This window comes from Amblyomma americanum, chromosome 1 (genome assembly GCF_052857255.1).
Source record: "Amblyomma americanum isolate KBUSLIRL-KWMA chromosome 1, ASM5285725v1, whole genome shotgun sequence".
Classification (NCBI taxonomy): domain Eukaryota; kingdom Metazoa; phylum Arthropoda; class Arachnida; order Ixodida; family Ixodidae; genus Amblyomma; species Amblyomma americanum.
In genome coordinates this window covers 269,094,600-269,113,425 of record NC_135497.1, presented here as the reverse complement: position 1 = coordinate 269,113,425, position 18,826 = coordinate 269,094,600, and the positions used below count along the sequence as shown (strand labels likewise).

General features: G+C 45.7%; 1 protein-coding gene and 1 non-coding gene across 2 annotated transcripts in view; both read left to right on the top strand.

The window, feature by feature from the left end:
* Positions 1-18,826, top strand: part of LOC144115058 (sushi, von Willebrand factor type A, EGF and pentraxin domain-containing protein 1-like) — a 541,580-nt gene that overhangs the window by 343,079 nt on the left and 179,675 nt on the right. Inside the window, 2 exon segments of the mRNA XM_077649191.1 lie at positions 14,751-14,924; positions 15,706-15,879. Of these exon segments, the coding sequence (XP_077505317.1) occupies positions 14,751-14,924; positions 15,706-15,879 (348 nt within the window).
* TRNAS-CGA (transfer RNA serine (anticodon CGA)) lies at positions 12,521-12,593 on the top strand. Its single transcript has one exon. It is a non-coding gene; the product is annotated as a tRNA-Ser (tRNA).

Below are 18,826 nucleotides of genomic sequence, written 5' to 3'. Positions count from 1 at the left end.
GTCCTGTACGTAATAAGTTAGCTCGTAGATATGATAATGCCAGGACTAGGCGCCTGATAGCTCACAGAAAACCGCTCGTTGAATGCGACATCGGTGTCCTGTACTCCGTCCCGCTTTCTTGCGGCAAAAAAATACATCAGCCAGACAGGCAAATGTATTAACGAGCGTTTGTTTGAACACCGAAGATGGGTGAAAAAGGGATTGGGGTCGTCCAACCTGGCCTTACGTTGCAGAGAGTGCAATGAATGTTTCCCCCACTTAGATGAGACCAGTGTCCTGTTTAATCACTCTGATCTAATTTGTAGAGAGCTGGTGGAGACATTTTTGATTAGGCAGAAGGCAGATAAGTGCATTGCTTCACAGTCGATCAGTTTGATAGATAAGGGGCTAGGCTTTCTTCGCAGCTGTGCGAGGCCCAGAAGATAAGGGAGTGCAGTCTACTGCAAGCCGTAGTCTTCTATTATCCTTGATAAGACGTCATGACTCGTCTTTGATGTGCATATGAACAATGAATTTTTTTTTTGCGGGGGGGGGGGCGGTTTTTCTGTTTTGATTTTGGGGTTGTTCACTGCGTCTTGCGCCTTTATATGCTTTTCCGAGTATAAAATAACCAGTTGTTAGACAGCGCTCGTGTCGTCTCCCGTCTCCTTTTTGTCCTATTTTCTGCGCTGTTTAAGCATGAACCCATACCAACTCACCCTGTTTTCGGTTTTCATGAGAGATAAATTGACGTTGCTGGGCATGGTCTCGCCGCCGAAATCAAGTCAACTTCTGCATCATGAAATGCACAAACGGCATTCGTATTTGATGCATAAAAAGGCGGACAACGACATTTTATAAATATACAATGCGGGGAAACCAAATCGATAAGCCCTCAAATGCGTATTTTTGACGTTCGATTTTTCGAACACAGCCGATTAAGGAAATTTAAAAACAGGGTTCACCTTCAGTGGTAACGGCCTTCAATTTCGCAACATAACCCTGCCCCCTAAAATTAAAAATACAAAAGTTTATTATTTTTTGGTTGATTAATCTTCTCATAACTGAGCCACATCCGGTACGTAATGTCCGCCTTGCTGTACAATCCCCGTGCACAAACCCCTCCGTCGTGTCTCGTATATTTGAAAACATAATAAAGATCGGTAAAGGTTAAAAAGAATCACCCTCTATGTTATTTTGATTTTCGCTCTTCGCCATTCGCTCAATCGTCGCCGAACTTCTTCTATTGCCAGAATGGTAAAAATAGATTAGAAATGAAAGCAAAAGAATTCTTACGTCATACTGGCTCAGTGCGGCGCTGAAGTATTGTCTCGGGATTCAGTTGCCCCCGGCGCCGACTCTCGGCTGTCGCTGTTTAAATAGTCGGCATCCATCTAGGTTAGACTGAAGAGTGTGTGTGTGTGTGTGTGTGTGTGTGGGGGGGGGGGGGGGGGGGGCACTGGCAAAGCGTGCGCTGATTTTGGCTTTAGCCGAGGGCCTTCTCGCGCTTTCAAAAGTACTAGTCGATTCCGGATTTAAATTCTCCTACGGCTGCGGCTTCAGCGTGATCCAGGACAATGTGTGGCATTATTTTCAAACGGATGCATGTTGCTCGTCACCCATCTCACCGCCCTTCTGGCAAAGATTCGTGCCTAAAGAAAAAGGTGCACGACTCTCTTAATCTTGGCTTCGCGTCCGTCGTGTGTACTCCCAGGCATAAAGAACGCGGTGGGAGGAAGATTCAGAATAAATAGACTTGCGCATGGCTCTAATTTTGAGCGCCCCAATGGACAGTGGAGAACGAAGTGCTTCTGTGACGTGTTTTTTCCTTCAAGCACCAAATACACTGTTCGCGTAGTGATGGGTCTCTTTCATCTAGGGTTCGCCGTGTTGTTTCAATGGCTATGGCGCCCTGTTACTGAAAACGAGGTCATGGGTTCAGTTCCCGGCAGCGGCGGCTACATTTTAAACGAGGAGAGTCGGGAAGATGCCTATGTGCCGAGATTGCGGTGCGTGTTAAAAAGCCTCACGTAGTCGTAATTAATTCACAGCCCTCCACTACGATGTCTTCCATAACACTTACTGCAGCGTTGATTTTGCACAAGTCAACAATTAAAACATTTCACTTAAAAGCAAGGAAATGAGCCGGGGGAAGAAACGTCTGAGACACGTGGAAGCCAGAGAGCATGTGTGGGCTGTATAGGCTGTTTTTTTTTTTTTCTAATATTCCTCGCTGTCTTTTTTTGTAACGCTTTCTCCTAGACGCCTGAAAAAAGTTTCAGATCTTCAAATGGCGGGTTTGAGGACCCTGATCAAATCAAGCCAATCACGAGCAAGCAAATGTGTGAATATATTCTATACAGACATCATTTGCATATTGTTCGCTTGAAGAGCAGTCTTCAAAAGATAACCTAAAACGAAGTCGCAAATACGTCTTTCATTCAGAGGAGCACGGTGAATTTTCCTCGTTTTAAAGCTGTCAGTCGCAGTTTGCATGTCGAAACGGCACACATGGTAACAGGCGGTTGTCTCCGCTTTACTGCGCCGCTTCCTTGGCGTTACATCCTGCTACTCGAACCGGTAAGTGCGCTGACTGGGATGCCACCCAGCGCCGAGTGGGGTTGGGTGGTAAAGCGTGGCAGTATCTTCCGAGTTTCGCCTGAGCGGAGTTCGCATCACCCTGACAGAGCCGAATTGATCTCGTCTGACGGTTGAAGATGCGGTGCGGTTCGGTGAACCCGCCCCCAAGGCGTGGGTGACCTGTTCGGCAGGTGATATTAGATACCGTTAGCACCTGAAAGTAACGATGACGAGATGGTCAAAAGGTTCTAGACAGACGCCGAAGCGGCGATGAATAAAAATAAAAACGCGGTATAATGTACTGATGAGTGATTTCGATGCGAAGGTAATCAAGAATCAGACAGGCTCTCGGAATAGTTAGCGGGTGGCTATAAGTAGAATTTTCTGAACAATATAAGTTAAAAATCTTGAATAACGTTCTTCCGCAAACGGAATAACAGTAAGTGAATTAAAAACGCCCACGCTGATAGACTAAATATGAATTCGACTTAATAATGTGCGTTCGGTTTGGTGTGGTTTATGGGGCTTAACGTCTTATGGCAACTCGGGCTATAAAGGGACGCCGTAGTGGAGGGCTCGGGATAATTTCGACCACCTGGGTTTCTTTAACGTTCACTGGCATCGCACGGCACACGGGCCTTTTGTATTTCGCCTCCGTCGAAATGTGACCGCCGCGGCTGTGATCGAACCCCGGTCTTTCGGGTCAACAGCCGAGCGCCATAACCACTGAGCCACCGCGGCGGCCTGTCTTGACTTCGCTCAAGCCGTAGCGGTAGAAGCGGTGGTTTTCTTAATATGCTCTCATCAGTCCGAATAGGGGGTAGTCCGAATAGGGGGTATTTTGCCTTCAGCTTCCGGAAACCCAGGAACACACTTGTTTTGTAATGAAGGAATACATTTAATGGCCAGATTTTCACCTTTGTTTATTGCCCGCAGATTTTTGTCCGTCCGTTCGTCCACACAAGAAAACTCGAGCAAACAAAACTCAGGCGGAAAGGTATAAGTTTCAGTGGGATTCGAACCCACGCCATCTGACTTCTGCTGCCGATAGATAGATAGATAGATAGATAGATAGATAGACAGACAGACAGACAGACAGACAGACAGACAGACAGACAGACAGACAGACAGATAGATAGATAGATAGATAGATAGATAGATAGATAGATAGATAGATAGATAGATAGATAGATAGATAGATAGATAGATAGATAGATAGATAGATAGATAGATAGATAGATAGATAGATAGATAGATAGATAGATAGATAGATAGATAGATAGATAGATAGATAGATAGATAGATAGATAGATAGATAGATAGATAGATAGATAGATAGATAGATAGATAGATAGATAGATAGATAGATAGATAGATAGATAGATAGATAGATAGATAGATAGATAGATAGATAGATAGATAGATAGATAGATAGATAGATAGATAGATAGATAGATAGATAGATAGATAGATAGATAGATAGATAGATAGATAGATAGATAGATAGATAGATAGATAGATAGATAGATAGATAGATAGATAGATAGATAGATAGATAGATAGATAGATAGATAGATAGATAGATAGATAGATAGATAGATAGATAGATAGATAGATAGATAGATAGATAGATAGATAGATAGATAGATAGATAGATAGATAGATAGATAGATAGATAGATAGATAGATAGATAGATAGATAGATAGATAGATAGATAGATAGATAGATAGATAGATAGATAGATAGATAGATAGATAGATAGATAGATAGATAGATAGATAGATAGATAGATAGATAGATAGATAGATAGATAGATAGATAGATAGATAGATAGATAGATAGATAGATAGATAGATAGATAGATAGATAGATAGATAGATAGATAGATAGATAGATAGATAGATAGATAGATAGATAGATAGATAGATAGATAGATAGATAGATAGATAGATAGATAGATAGATAGATAGATAGATAGATAGATAGATAGATAGATAGATAGATAGATAGATAGATAGAGAGGAGGAGGGAAAGACAGGGATGTTAACCAGAAAGGGGTTCCGGTTGGCTACCCTGCACTGAGGAAGAGGGATTAGGGGAGCTAAAAGGCTGCCGAAGTCGACGGAAGGAAGAGGAGGAAAGTGCGCAGGCCTGTCGGCTGACTCCAACTGGACCACTATCACTGCCGCGTGCAGATACAAGAGAGCTGGCAGAAACGGGTGCCAAATATAAGATTGCAAGATTAGCGCGCAAGTCGCAGCAGCCACCTCCGCCGAAGCGATGACACCGGCTGCTGCAGCAGCAGATACCTCTAATAGCCCCTTGTCATTTCGCACGCAGGTCTTAAAAGCCTATGCAAAGGGCATGTGCTCATGTAATAATAGTTAGCATTTAGGACGAAACTAACAACAGCGTTACTAAAAACTGTTGCTAATTTTGTACGCAGAGAAGTACAAGGAGGAAAGCAAAGATTTATACAAAAAACACCGTACGAGAGAGAAATTTTACCCACTTATGAATGTACAACATCCTAGCGAGATGGCCAGGAGAGATTCCTTGAAAACATCGCGGCAATTTTATCCCTTTGAAAGGAGCAGAGTGTCTCTCTTTGTGAGGCTTTCTCTGTTGCTTTCGAGAGCGCGTTCATAGCCTCCCTCGCATGTGCTTATAGTGTCCGCTTTCATTAGATCTCTTTTTTATGGGGGTTTAACGTCCCAAAGCGCCTCAGGCTATGAGGGACCATTAGATCTCTTCCTGTGCGTGTTTTTGTGTGCGGCTGGCTCGGCGCGTGCAGAAAATGTCTATGTAAATATTCTTGCGCCAAAGCTACCATCATGGATCCTTGCATCCAACGGACCGACCTCTCCTAGAATCCACGTGCGTGACACTATTCGAAAGTAAATAAAATTAAAAACCAAATGTTTGCACCGAGACGCTAGGTACAGACGAGGATTCTCGGTCGAGTCGTACACGCTACGCCAGCACTGCTACCATGTGGGTGCTTACAAGCGACGTAACGAAAAAAGTGCTTAAACGTTTCTTTAGTCACAATCTTCCTTGTGGTGTTGCTTGTTGGATGAGAGCAAAGTATTGAACAGCACGCATGCATTCCTACATCGGGGTAGTCTGGGCGTAGCACGCATTAGACTGCAAATTTTTATCCACAGCTCATGCTTAGTATTGAATAGTTAAGGCCCCAAATCAGCCAGAAACTAACTGCCCCTCCACCTCCCGCCCAAAACGTGTCACGAAGACCGCACCCAGAGGACAGGTGTGGCGGTGGCTGGAATCTTGTTTATTGCTTTATTATGGCGCAAAGGCAACGAAACTATTGAAATACTTCATTTTGTTTTAAGCCCGTCTTTAAGGATTAGTATGTTCGTTATTTGTGATCAGAAAAGGCCACAAGAAAGAGGGGTTGTTTGGTACGCGGACTTTGCAGTGTCAGCATTTAGGATGCTCAGAATTCAAAAGATGCGCTCACTGATCCACATCAGATGCCGACGTTGCTGTGTCGTTAATCACACAGAACGTCCACAGACTGGTACAGGGCCGGACAATTCTGCTGATGATATCTCCCTAGTAGTTTTATTTTCACTAGTTTGCAAATCTCTCTCGTGAGATGTTCAAAGCAGGGAGACGAGATGGTCACTAATCGACTTTTGGAGGTGAGCAGCGTTTTCAGAGAAAACATAGAAAATGAACTTGCCCACTCCGCGGCGCATGTGTCGTGTTGGACACTGCTTCTACAATATTTGACGTATGAATATGAACTTGCTCATTCGTTACATAGAGTGTAATTCAGGCTGCGAAGAAAGTACTCGTACTTTATGTAGCGCATGTAACTTTTGTGAAATAAAGCAACCCGTTAAACCAAAGTCCTGTTGCTTTGTGCTGAAAGGAAGACATCTTCAGGCGGCTGCTTCCTGCGGTACCGTACTTCCGAGTTTGCGGCTTCCGTTTGACCAACTATTTTATTTATTCTATCTATTTACCAAACTGACTAAAGCAGAGTGCACATTCTCCCTTTATCTTTCGCAAGCGTTTGTAGGGGCAGGAAGTACTCGTCGACAATTGAACGCAGGCGGACCCGCGTCTGTGACGAGTGGCGATAAAAGCTCTCAAACGCGCATCATTCGCTGCTCACGCGAAAGGCCTCTCGAGGTGGAGCGCTCTCGACAGCTTGAGCGACGCACGCGGGCGGCACTAATAAAAGGCGGCTCGCATTGCGCGTGCGAAGCCGCAGCGCGGATTGCAGCGACGCTAATCCCGCTCCGTGCAATTTTTTTCGAATTCGAAACGATTTCCTGTTCTCGCTCGTCGCGCTTCTTTCTTTTCTTTTCTCGCCTCGTTAAAGCGCTCCGAGGTGTGCGCGCCGCTTGTAGTGCCTCTGAGTGGGCATAATCTCTCAATGGCCGGGCTCTCGCGCAGTTCGCTTTTGCTTGCCTTCCCTGCGCCGGTCACCGCGCGAAAAGGTCGACGCTTACAGGCGAGCGAAATACGAGCGCCGCGACTTGTCTCTTATATCTTTCTACTTGTGCCGCTCGTCCGCATGACACGTGCATCTTTAAAAGCTTTGTCCGGGAAAAGAACGGAAAGAGAGGGGGAAACTCATTCGAGCATAGAATTAAATTTCACGTTAGTCGGCTCGGGTTGGGACCGAGTAGAAACAGCTATATAGGTCGATTTTGAAGCGTAACAAGTCGCAGCACAATGATTTATCACCTGCGCTAGCTGTAATGTTCTGGGGCATTGTATAAAGCATGACCTTGCAGAGGCATCGTTTCATGAAATTCTAGCTGGCTTTCTTGCGCACGATAGCACAATCACGGCAGAAAGACGGAACAAGTTCGAAATGCGGAATAAAAATGCACTTAAAAGGGAGGGAGGGAATTTGTTTAGAGGAGGGCTGTAGAGTGGTGGGCAGCACTCTGCTCAGTCTCAGAGCAAGAGCACGGCAAACAGAATACTGGAATGGTATAACGTGACCAAACTTTTTTTTCTCAATCTATTGCATCCGCATACAGTCGGCCTCGCCTAATGCCAGATACCGGCAATATCAGCGCTGTAGTATCACTTTAGGCAATTAAAAACGGCGAAATTAATGGCAAATGGAGCTGAAATTGAGCGTTTCTAATTTCAGGGACTCGAATTTTTTTATATTTGGTCACTGTCGCTTGTGATGTCACTTTAGGCTAATGGCTAGCAAACGTCGTCAGTAGCCAGTTTATGGCCTCAAAATTGTGACTCAGGAGAGAATGAAGGAAAAGAATCAACTTGGAAATAATCATTGCAAAATGCGGCCCTTGATGCGGTTCTCTATTGCACGGCTTCTCGTCAGGTTATCTTTGTTTATCGGTCTTTCAACAAGCGCACGCATATGAAAAGAATATCTTGCTGCAAACAGGAAGAATGTGCAAAAGGAGAAGAGAGGACAATGGTTTCTTAGGTACAGCCAGTCGTCGAGCTTATTATGTTGCATATATACCATAAAGCTGTATAGGGACGTCGGCTGCTGTCGCACAGGCAGTCAAGGATAGGCTCAAAATCAGTTGGGAAAACGCACAGAGATATACCATATCAACTGATACAGCACACAATATGCAATAATATAGAATGCAATACAATATACATAACATCAAAGAAAAGATTACAATTGATTAAAGAGTTGTAAAAATTAACCTCAGACAACATTGTCTCTCACTGGTAACATCTCCAGTATTCCGCAGTTGTGCGAAATAAAGACGTGTAAAAAGAATAAGCACTCTTACCAGGCAAGCTTTGCTATTTTATGCAAATTTTTCTGAGGATGCCAGCGAAGCGCGCGACTTTAATTATATACCCGCTTATAGTTTACGACGCAGTTTGTTTCTCTTTTTTGTTGTTGTTTTCGCCGCTTCCTTCGCCACAGATTTGCATTTGATAGCGCCCTAAGCAATCGCACGCCGCATAACATGCACCAGCGAGCAGACAGGCGTCGCTTCGACTGCAAGTTTCCTAACCAGCCCGCCAATCAGCGTACGCGTTAGGCGCGCTCCACTGGACGACACAGGATGCGTCATGGCGGCGTGCAGTCGTCGGCACGATGAAAAAGAAAGGGAGACAAGACCCAGGGTTATTCGTCGTGACGGGAACGCGAGACCGCGAAAGCGGAACGAACTCGATGGCTGTCTAGACCGCGCTGGGCTGGTGAGAAAAATGCCCAGCCACATAACGGGACCCCTCGATGCACGCCGCGGAGGAGCAGAACCAAGTTTTCTTCGGACTTTCCATTTCACACTTAACCTGTACCCAACAAAACCTGCGTAAAAGCCAGATCGTCCATTAGGCGCGTGAAAAATTTGTTTGTTAACGCTGCAGTATCGCAGCGTCGCAGACGCAGCCGATGGTTCTGTGGCATACCGTCCGGTCGGTTAGTGTACTTGAGTGTGAATGAATATCACGGGTCACTGTCCACGCAGAGAGAAAAAAAATATATCGTTTTATTGGAGCGCTAATAAGTAATGGCTGCCTTGTTGGTTGGCGTCCTTTTATTATCTACTCCGTGTGTCTACTGCGCTGTAGTCGTAAGTGGAGCGCTACGGCTGCCTTGTTCATACTCACTTTTGCTGAGTGCTACATATTCTGGAACGTTTCATTCGTTGATCTCCGTGTGGAAGAGAAGGGTGGCAGCGCCTCGAAAACACTGTATCTTGTTTCTGGAACTTATCAGGGAACCGTGTACATAGTTTTCACGGTTAAGAAGCCCTGTGCACTCTTAAAAAAAGAAGGTAGTAAAAAGGTAGTAAGTGAAGGAGTCGCTAACTCTGACTTCGTTCTACTACTTTCTTTACTATTTACTACCCTCTTCAAGGTATTGTTAGTAAATGTAACCCTTGCTACCTTTTTACTAATAATGCTCGCTAGTTAGTACCTGGTTAGTAACCGTTCCTTTAATCCTAAAATTAAGTCAAAGAATATAATTGACACAGGCGGTTGCGTGAATAAATTGGTTTTGTAATTTAACGTTTCTGCAGAAGCGCGTGCGGATAGGTAGACTAAGCTGTTTCTGCAATCTCAATTTCATAATTAACGCTGGTATCTTAGCTCAACAAGTAAGAGCCACTTGCCCGTAATCGAGTCAGATTTCCGCAGTATATGAGGCTGAGAAAGATTTACTTGCACACGCGCAATGCGTGTGTCATGCGTGTGTGACCCGTTCTGGCTTGTGCTTTTCTTGCATTCTGGACCTTTGTGTGGGCCCGTTAAGGTTATTGGATGTCATCATCTCTCATAATTTGAACATGCAGTAAGCCTAAACCTAAGTGTGCGATTTACGGCCAGCACGCTCTGATAGCTCATGACTGGTTTCGGGAATTAGTCAAATTGACCATGTAGCTTTTTCATTTTTCCAGTGTGCACAAATTTAACAACCCACGCCAGTACACCGTACGGAGACCTGGCAACATATGCGAAAGTTTCTACTCATTTTATTAGTAAATACTAGAAGCTTTTTCTTTGAGATTGCAATGCTCTTCACTAGCTTCTTGGGTTAGTAACTTTCACTAATTCTACTTTTACTACCTCCAGTTACTAAGAAGGTAGTGATCTTTGTGACAAGTAACTGGTTAGTAGTTACTTGGTGAATTCTCTCGCCTTTTTCTTAAGAGTGTAATATATGCTTCCTATTACTAACTGCAGCTTGTGACTAGGTAGCAGTCATTACTCACCTTCCCGTTGCTAACTGCGGGTAGCAGCCCAGCCGTTACTGACTCAGTGGGTTAATAACTGTTACTAACCTTCGCGTTACTTACCGCAGTTAGTAACAGAGTAGTAACATACGTGACAACCAGTTACTGCCCCAAAGTTAATAAGTACTACTACCTTTTTTCAAAGAGTGTATTTTTCCCAGGAAAAATTTGCCACCTTCCTTTCCCGTAGCCGAAATTAGGGACATGCGGGTTTCATTCACCTTCCAGCAAGACTCAGTGCCTCGGGATAAAATCGCATTCCTTCCAAGTCCTGCTTATTGGATTAGTTCTAATCAGAGACGCCGCGGAACCGATGCATGACATTATTAATACAGCTTCTTTTCAGTGCCGCGATTTTCTACTTTCACGGAAATTTCTTGGCGCTAAACGTTGGGATATTTACTTGGATTACTCCCCCCCCCCCTTTTTTTTCTGCTCTTTGACATAACGGTGCAGCTCCCCAAAATTTACGCTAATTGCGCCCAGCCCTAGTGCGTGCACATCGCACTGAACAACTTGCTGCCGATGGCGGCACTTCTACATTTTGGGTATATGCCGCTTGGACACTTGGCTGTAGCTATTTGTTATAGCAGGAACCTTAGCGGAAATTTGCGTAGATGGTCGATAGGCTCTGCGCCGACGCTACAGCTACCGTCTTGAGTCCGCTGCGCGCGGTGCCCTCTATCGAAGCCGCTGCACATCTTCCAGCTCAGCGACGCTTTATAGTTCCGCATTTGAAAACATTACTCGATTGACCCAGGCATTAAGTTTTCCGTGTTTTGACGTTCGCATTTCATGCGCGTGCTGCGCATTTCCTTCTGCATTTTTACCCGTGAGCCGGTATTTGCGCTTATTTTTATTTTCCTAGCATCAGCGAGCACCCTAAACGTTAATCGAACTTCGCAGTCCTTACATTCAGGTCTTCAGTCAGGATTCATCTTTGCCTAGCGGCCGACACAACTTCAGGATATTGAATATGGTTCACCTTTCGTTTCGCGGCGTATAGCGATACTCAGGCGTCGAAGTTTTTCGTGTTGAAAAACGGAGGGAATGAAAGCGCTCGACCGCTGTATGCCCTCTTTGATCTTTAAAGTACGCAAGGCAGTATTTCTGGCCATGAGACGCAAAAAAGGAAGAAGCAGGGCGAGCGTTGGCACGCAGCTAATTTTATTAATTCTAAAAGCGCTTAGTTACTTGTGCGCAGGGTCAGTGATTGCAATAAAAACATGCGAAAAAGTGAAGTAAGAAAGAAGCATCTCACGCTTAGTGCACCCCTTGGTCACATAATGCCTTTTCCTTTTTTTTTCTAAGTGGGAAAAGGGGAAGGGGAAGGGAGGTGGCGACCACAATGCTAAAACCAGAAACGCAGCATGTAGGACTGAAGACGAAAAAAAGGAAAAAAAACATAAAAATCAGTAGCAAGGTCTTACCTAAAAGAGGAATTCATTTTTTTAGGTATCAATATTTATAAGCGACCTCGCAGCTTTCTTAACTGTATGTGCTAGCCTTTGACAGGCACCGGTAACCATAGTCATATAGTTTATCGCTGCGAAAAGTTCGTTCACAACTGCTCTCGCAAGAAACGAAAGGGCAAAGACCTGGATAGCAAATAATTGAGAGTGTTCACCAGCGCCACCCTCGTCCAAAGCGGTGAACGTAGCACATCCTGTAATACCGCGAGTGTGACGTGAACACTCTCAAGGATCGCTTACACGCAAAACATAAATACCCACGAAAGCAGCAGATTGGACAGCCGTCGCCGTAGCTGAGTTGGTAGAGCACCGGACGCGATATTCGGAGGGCGTGGGTTCGAATCCCACCGGCGGCATCGTTGTTTTTTTCTGCTGCTTTATAAGTAATTTTCTTTAACCCAATCGATTGTCATTACAAATTAAAAAGAAAAAAATTAGAAACATTCCCCTTGCATCTTGGTTTCGGTGACTGTTGGCTTCCTTAATGTATTTGTCAAACGAGCCCCTCATTTCATTTGCCTTGTCTGCTAATAGCTTAACGAGGGTCTCGGTTCTGGCAGTCTTGATGCTATGCGTAGCATAAGAGGGCTCTCGCACAGTTTCCGCCTTCGCCGTTAGATTACATTCTACGTCACACTCGCGGTATTACAGGACGTGCTACTTCCACCGCTTTGTACGAGGGTGGCGCTGGTGAACACTCTCAAGGTTCGCTTACACGCAAAACATAAATACCCACGAAAGCAGCAGATTGGACAGCCGTCGCCGTAGCTCAGTTGGTAGAGCACCGGACGCGATATTCGGAGGGCGTGGGTTCGGATCCCACCGGCGACAAGGTTGTTTTTTTTTTTGCTGCTTTATAAGTAATTTTCTTTAAACCAATCGATTGTCATTACAAATTAAAAAGAAAAAAATTAGAAACATTCCTCTTGCACCTTGGTTTCGGTGACTGTTGGCTTCCTTAATGTATATGTCAAACGAGCCCCTCATTTCATTTGTTTGTCCGCTAATAGCTTAACGGGGTCTCGGTTCTGGCAGTCTTCATGCCATGCGTAGCATAAGATGGCTCTCGCACAGTTTCTGCTCTCGCCGTTAGAGGACATTCTACGTCACACTTGCGGTATTACAGGACGTGCTACGTCCACCACATTCCCCTATACACCTTGGTTTCGGTGACTGAAAATGCTGTGCAACATGACATGACAAGATTGGGCATCTTGCTTCCGCGTGTACTTACGTAGAACCCAAACTATCATTTACGCATCCTAGCTTTCCTGTTCACTCCTTTTTTTTTCTTTTGAATTCAACTCAATTTTCTCAATATGGCCAGACATCGCCGCCGCCACTCAATTCTTTTCTTTTTTCGCATTACAGCGCATATGCGATCTGCACTGATCTGATGCAAGTGCGGCTTCGCCGTCACCGCCGGCTTGTGGCTTCCCCGCCGCCGCGTGCAGGGATGGCGGTCACCGTGCAGGTCACCGCCAGCAGAGCACAATCAGATTGCGAAGGGAAACCTTTCATAAACTACGCCGCGCGTCGGCCTGATGTGGTCAATGGGAGAGCGCAATAAACGTGGGAAGCCGCACGTCATCAGCCGATCACGGGATTCTAACGATATATGTCTCAATTTGTCTTTTTCTTTCCCTGATGAATGCGGTACGCATTGTGGTCCGTCGTATAGTCCGTGCCTTCAGTGTGCCGTACAAAGTGCGACTGAGGGCGTTGCAATTCGGAAGCGACGGCTTATAGGCACTGGCAATTTTCAGCTTGCACTTGTACTATAGGTTGCCCCTGAGGCCACAGCAGCAAGTGTAGCGAGCTCGAACAAAGAAATTACTGCTCAGTTAGACCACTCTCAAAAGTGTGTATGACTCGCCCATGCTCTGTTCAATGTATTGATGTCCGTGTCGTTCGTAAATGGTCCTTCGTTCCTGAGTTTATTTGCATCATGTTGCGTCAGCCACAAGTTTAACGACGGTCAGTGGTTTCTTCACTAGTGCCGAAACCCTCCTGTGTTAAAACAACTCAGTGGGATGGCTGAAACACTTGTGTGCGCGGGGTCTTCAAGGGACAACATCGTGGTATGATTGAAGGCAGCGTTTGTTAGCACAATAAAGGGTCAGACTAGGCCAGGACATGGTAAAGTGCGATGTCCCGCACTTTCTCCTATAGCGCGTGGGCACCGAACGGTTGCTTGTATTATGACGCAGCGGATACAGGTCACTCTCAATTCCAGCGCGCTTAGCTCGGCGCAGCTTTACTTGCAAACAGACCAAATTTTGTGTTTTGCTTTGTACGTAATAGCGTACGCGACTGACCGTTCATGAAAAGTAATTCTTGCTCAACAAGCGTGTACTTGCAGGGAGAAACGGGCCACCACCCATTCGGTTTCAAACGATACACGCGAAAGTGTTTTGTTAAGTGTAAATACAATTACTATTTCAATCTTTAATAAAATACTGTATAAAAAGAAGTAGCTTGCCTCCTTTCTCTACGACAAAACTGTGAGCGTCTTTATTCCCTTCGACAAAAAGATTGCGCCCAACAGCTCTGTTATTTCACTTGGAAACGTAGCACTGGGCCGTGGATGGCACGCTTGCACGGTGTACCTATTTATTTGCGGTTACTGGAACAATATTTGTATGCGATGCACAGTAAAAGCTTTCAGAAGTATGCGGCGGCCTTTACGTCCTGCGGGTTCACCAAAGGCATACCTCATACACGCGTGCAGTCTTGATTGCGTAGAGGAACATTGTTTAGTACTGTGCTTCCTTCACGACGCCTCGTGGGTGTCTGTTATCCGGTCAAGCTAGAATTCCGAGCGTGATGAACAATTCGGGACATGCCAGATGCGTCTGTTTCTCGCGGTATAGCCTGGCACCTCGCTTCGGCACGCGTATACTGCCGACGTGCATGCCGAAGTGTCGCCGCCCCTGGCGAGTGCACGGGCGTGTGTTGACATTGGTGGCCGCCGGTCTCTGGCTGCAGCCAAGAGTTGCGGCCCCCCCGGTGAGGTGGAGCACGGCCGGCGCATGGGCTCCATGACGCGCTTCACCAGTTCGGTCAAGTACGAGTGCCACGAGGGATACGAGCTGTTCGGCCGGTCGCACCGCTACTGCCAGTCCTCCGGCCAGTGGAGCGGCACTCTGCCTGAGTGCAGGCGTGCGTATACCCATTCCGTGTCTTTCATGGCTGCATGAGCGTCCTGTAACGCTTGTCTTCACCGTTTTTTACTGTCTGTCCGTAAAAGCGATATGTCATTGTCTCGCGGCTGACTTTTCCTTTACTCACTACAAGAATACGCTTTATGAAAATTCGTGGCCCCGCTTAAAGCTACGTAGCCTTTTCCGTTTGGGAGTGTGGCTGGCTACAGTTCAATGAGAAAATCCTTGCTCAAATAAATTTGCCGCACAGGCCTTATCGACGTCTCCGTAAGCGCGAGTCATAAACGGCGTATGGTTTGCCTTATTGACGAGGACCTGCGCGCCTGTTACATAAGCGATGCAAAGACAGAGCAAGCTGTTGTTTCCACGGCGCACTGTGCTAACCAAACACTCCATGAATTGCCGTTAAGAGGACGCGAAAATAGGATTATCGAGTAGTGACTGGTCAGCATTCTTTTATATAAACTGTTAGTGTATAACAGCTCGCGAAGCAACAGATGAGTGAATGACTCAAACGTAACTAAGCGGTGCTTAACCTAAGAGAGTTATGGCATAGTGTGATCAGCGATTCGAAACCGTTTTCTACTGCGTATGCGCATTGAGCGCCTAGCGGATCCTGCGCCGCACTATGCTAAAGCTATCTAAAAGCATAAATCAAACCTGAATCAAGCGTGCGCCCTAGCATGGCTGCAGCTTACTGTCGGTCGTGGTAGAGAAAAAAGCAGCAGTGACCCGCGGTCTGCGGTATCGGATTCCATGTCCCCCGTCGTCTTCCGCAGCGGTACAATGCGACAAGCCCGAAGACCCGCTGAACGGCCGGGCCATCTACGACCAGCTGCTGTTCAACTCAGTGGTGCGCTACGAGTGTCACCACGGCTTCCGACTCAAGGGGCCCTCGACGGCGCGGTGCAATTCGCAGCGCCATTGGGAGGGCGCGCCCACGCACTGCGTTGGTCAGTATTGTCTTCCTCGCTTTTCCTAGTCTGCGCACCACACGAACCCCCCTCCAGGTGGGTGGAACCACCTGTCTCCCGTAGCAGTAGATATGTGTGCACATGCCTATGTCAGAGGCTCAGAAGGCCTGGCGCAGATAGCACTCTGATTTGATTGTGTTCGAAAAAGTGTGCATGCCGGCTCTCACCTCCACTTATTGTAAAATGTTTTTTTTTAATCACTCTCGTTTTTAACGGTTGCCATAGAAGCATGATCTACAGTAAAAGCCGCAGTTCAGGAGTGCTATTATTGCACTGATATATTCAGGATTTCTAGCTGACACCAGCGTAGTGCTGTATAAGCTAAGGAGCTTTTTCTCCCGTCGTGAAAGCTAAAATAAAGGAATGGTTTTGGTTTACTAAATCACAACAAAACGCGAATTTGACACGAATGCAGGTAAAAACAGAAAAGAAAAAGGGAATCATTAAACTTTGGGCTCATTACAAAAGCTTTGCCGGTTTTGTTTTTTTATGAGAGAAGATTCACTGCGCAATAGTAAGAATCCTCAAGTACGACAAAGCTATCCGAGTCATACAAACTATAAGGAGGTTGTTTAAACACGTTTAGCAGAGTGTGAATTGCTAATTAGAACGTAAATTAAAGACCATAAACAAAAACGGACACATTAAGGGAACTAGCCAAAAAAACTTCGAACATGCCGGAGCTAATGGTTATATTGACAGAGCAACAGAAGGAAAGGCAACAAAAGCAGAAAGAAAGACGTCGACAAGTGCACCCGTCATTATTAGGATCGCGGTTTAATTTATGCCTCCCCCCCCCCCTTCCACTCCCGATAATCTGTGCCCCGCGCTTGTGCCCTCACTGTGTTAAAAAGCGCAAAGATTGCGAAACACGTACGTCAGGAAGCGCCACTTTCGGCTCATTGTTTAACGCTCTATATTCAGCTGACAAGCCGTGTCTGTGTCCGCGTGCGATCGCTTTTGTACCGCGTTGTTTTGTTCCCTCCTCTCCCGCACTCCACTCTTATTCTGCTCCCTGATTCACTTCACGCTGTTGCTTTTCATGCCTTGTTTCTTTCGTTCTTCGCGCTAAGCCACGCCCGCGAATAAAACGCCGAGGAACAGTAATAACCTGTTTGCCCGAATCCAGCAGATTTCGCGCTTCGTTAGCACCACACTCGCGGCCGGAGCGGCCCGACTTTCAGCCAGCTGTCGAACCTTATTGCGGCCTCTGACTCTGCCGTCTCTTTTCGAACTGTCCCTGCTTCTTTTTTCTCGTTTTATCGTTCCCTCAATTTAGTTCTTGTTAGACGCGGAATGAAGTTTAATTATGATAATGCCCCGGCAGTCCTCGCGATAGGAGTGCAAAAACAAAGAGGAAAACAAAAGTGAAGACGAAACGGGCAATCGCGAGCAAAGAGTGGCCCGCTTCCGGTAATGACCTTTTCTTGCGGATGCCTCGGCCGTCGTCTTCTAAATCCTCGGCCCGACTTGGGCGGGGCGCAGAAGTGCTGTCCTCCTCCGACTGGAGGCACTGCGCCGCGGAGATATCAGCGAGAACCTGCGCAGCCAAAAATAAAAATGACAAAAAAAAGAAGAAAGAGGCTCTTAAAGGGGAAAATGAGAGGCCCGAGAATGCAGAAATAAAGACCTTTTTATCGTCTCCTTCTTAAGACTCGTCGTTTGGTCACGTGGTGTATAATAATTTGCATTGCGAGAGTTTTGCTTTTGCTCCTTCCGTGTTCGCCAGTACGTGGAGCCACACACACACAGCGCCTTTTTTTTTTCCCTTCTTCCTCTGCCTCCATTTTTTCTCGCTTCCCGTAGAAGGCGGAGTTGTGGTGCGCAATTACACTGCCATTATTACATATAAGCCTTTTTTGAATTACACGGTCGTTGCCGCATAAGCTGTTGAATCCGCGGCATTTGGCACGTTATTCAGAATTTTCCTTTCGTTCTCTCCTTCTCGCGGTGGGCATAAAATAAAGAAAAGCTACAGTTACTGGGAGTCTGTCCCGGACGGTATCAAGCAATGCGGAAAGTAATAAGGCGAAATTTAAAAATGATAGAAGTGGATGAAATTGTGTGAAACTCTCTGAAGCGCATCCCGCCTTCCAGGTATAAATGTAATTTGAGATCACGACTAGCTGTCTGTTTCCGGTCAGAGGGGAGCGGCTGAGCCACATTTTGCCAGCAATTTTACCCTTGTGAGGAACAGAGTGGCAGATATGCCATGCGCTTATTGTCACCCTAACTTTTAGTACACAGAAATAGCACTTAAAACCGGTTTCCATCTCATATCAAATAAGGCTTCACACGTTCGATTAATATCAAATTGCTCAAACGTTTATATATATATATATATATATATATATATATATATATATATATATATATATATATATATAGACCGTTTGCAGCTTTACAACACGACTACCTTCAAACAAAATTAAGTTTTAGGAAATTATCTAATTCAGGTTAAAGTCAGGTTTGAAAATTCGTATCAGTTTATTAACAGCAAGGACGAATTGCTTAGGTCTTCCATGTTTCTGTCTTTCTATCGATCGCCGTAGCAGTTGCACAGAATCTCCCCCCCCCCCCCCCCCCCCCCCAGTGTAGTCATAGCATCGCAGCAGTGTTTTTTTTTTCGTTTGATTTTTAATACCAGCGCCATTTTTTTTATTTGCTTTGTGTATGTAGCCTGTATACGATCTTAGTGCGATCAGAGTGTGACAGATCACTGGGAAAGGATAAACGACAGGACAAGTGGTGTATAGGCAGGCGGACCGATCCACGTTTGGCCATGGATGCCTTTCCGTGCTCGCCTCGCGAGAAGTTAGCGCAAAACATTTACAGCCATGGCAGCGTAGTTGTTTTTTTTTTCGCACTTTGTACAGAAACTTGCTACGTAACCTATATCTTTGACTGACTCTTACTTCGTGCCGGG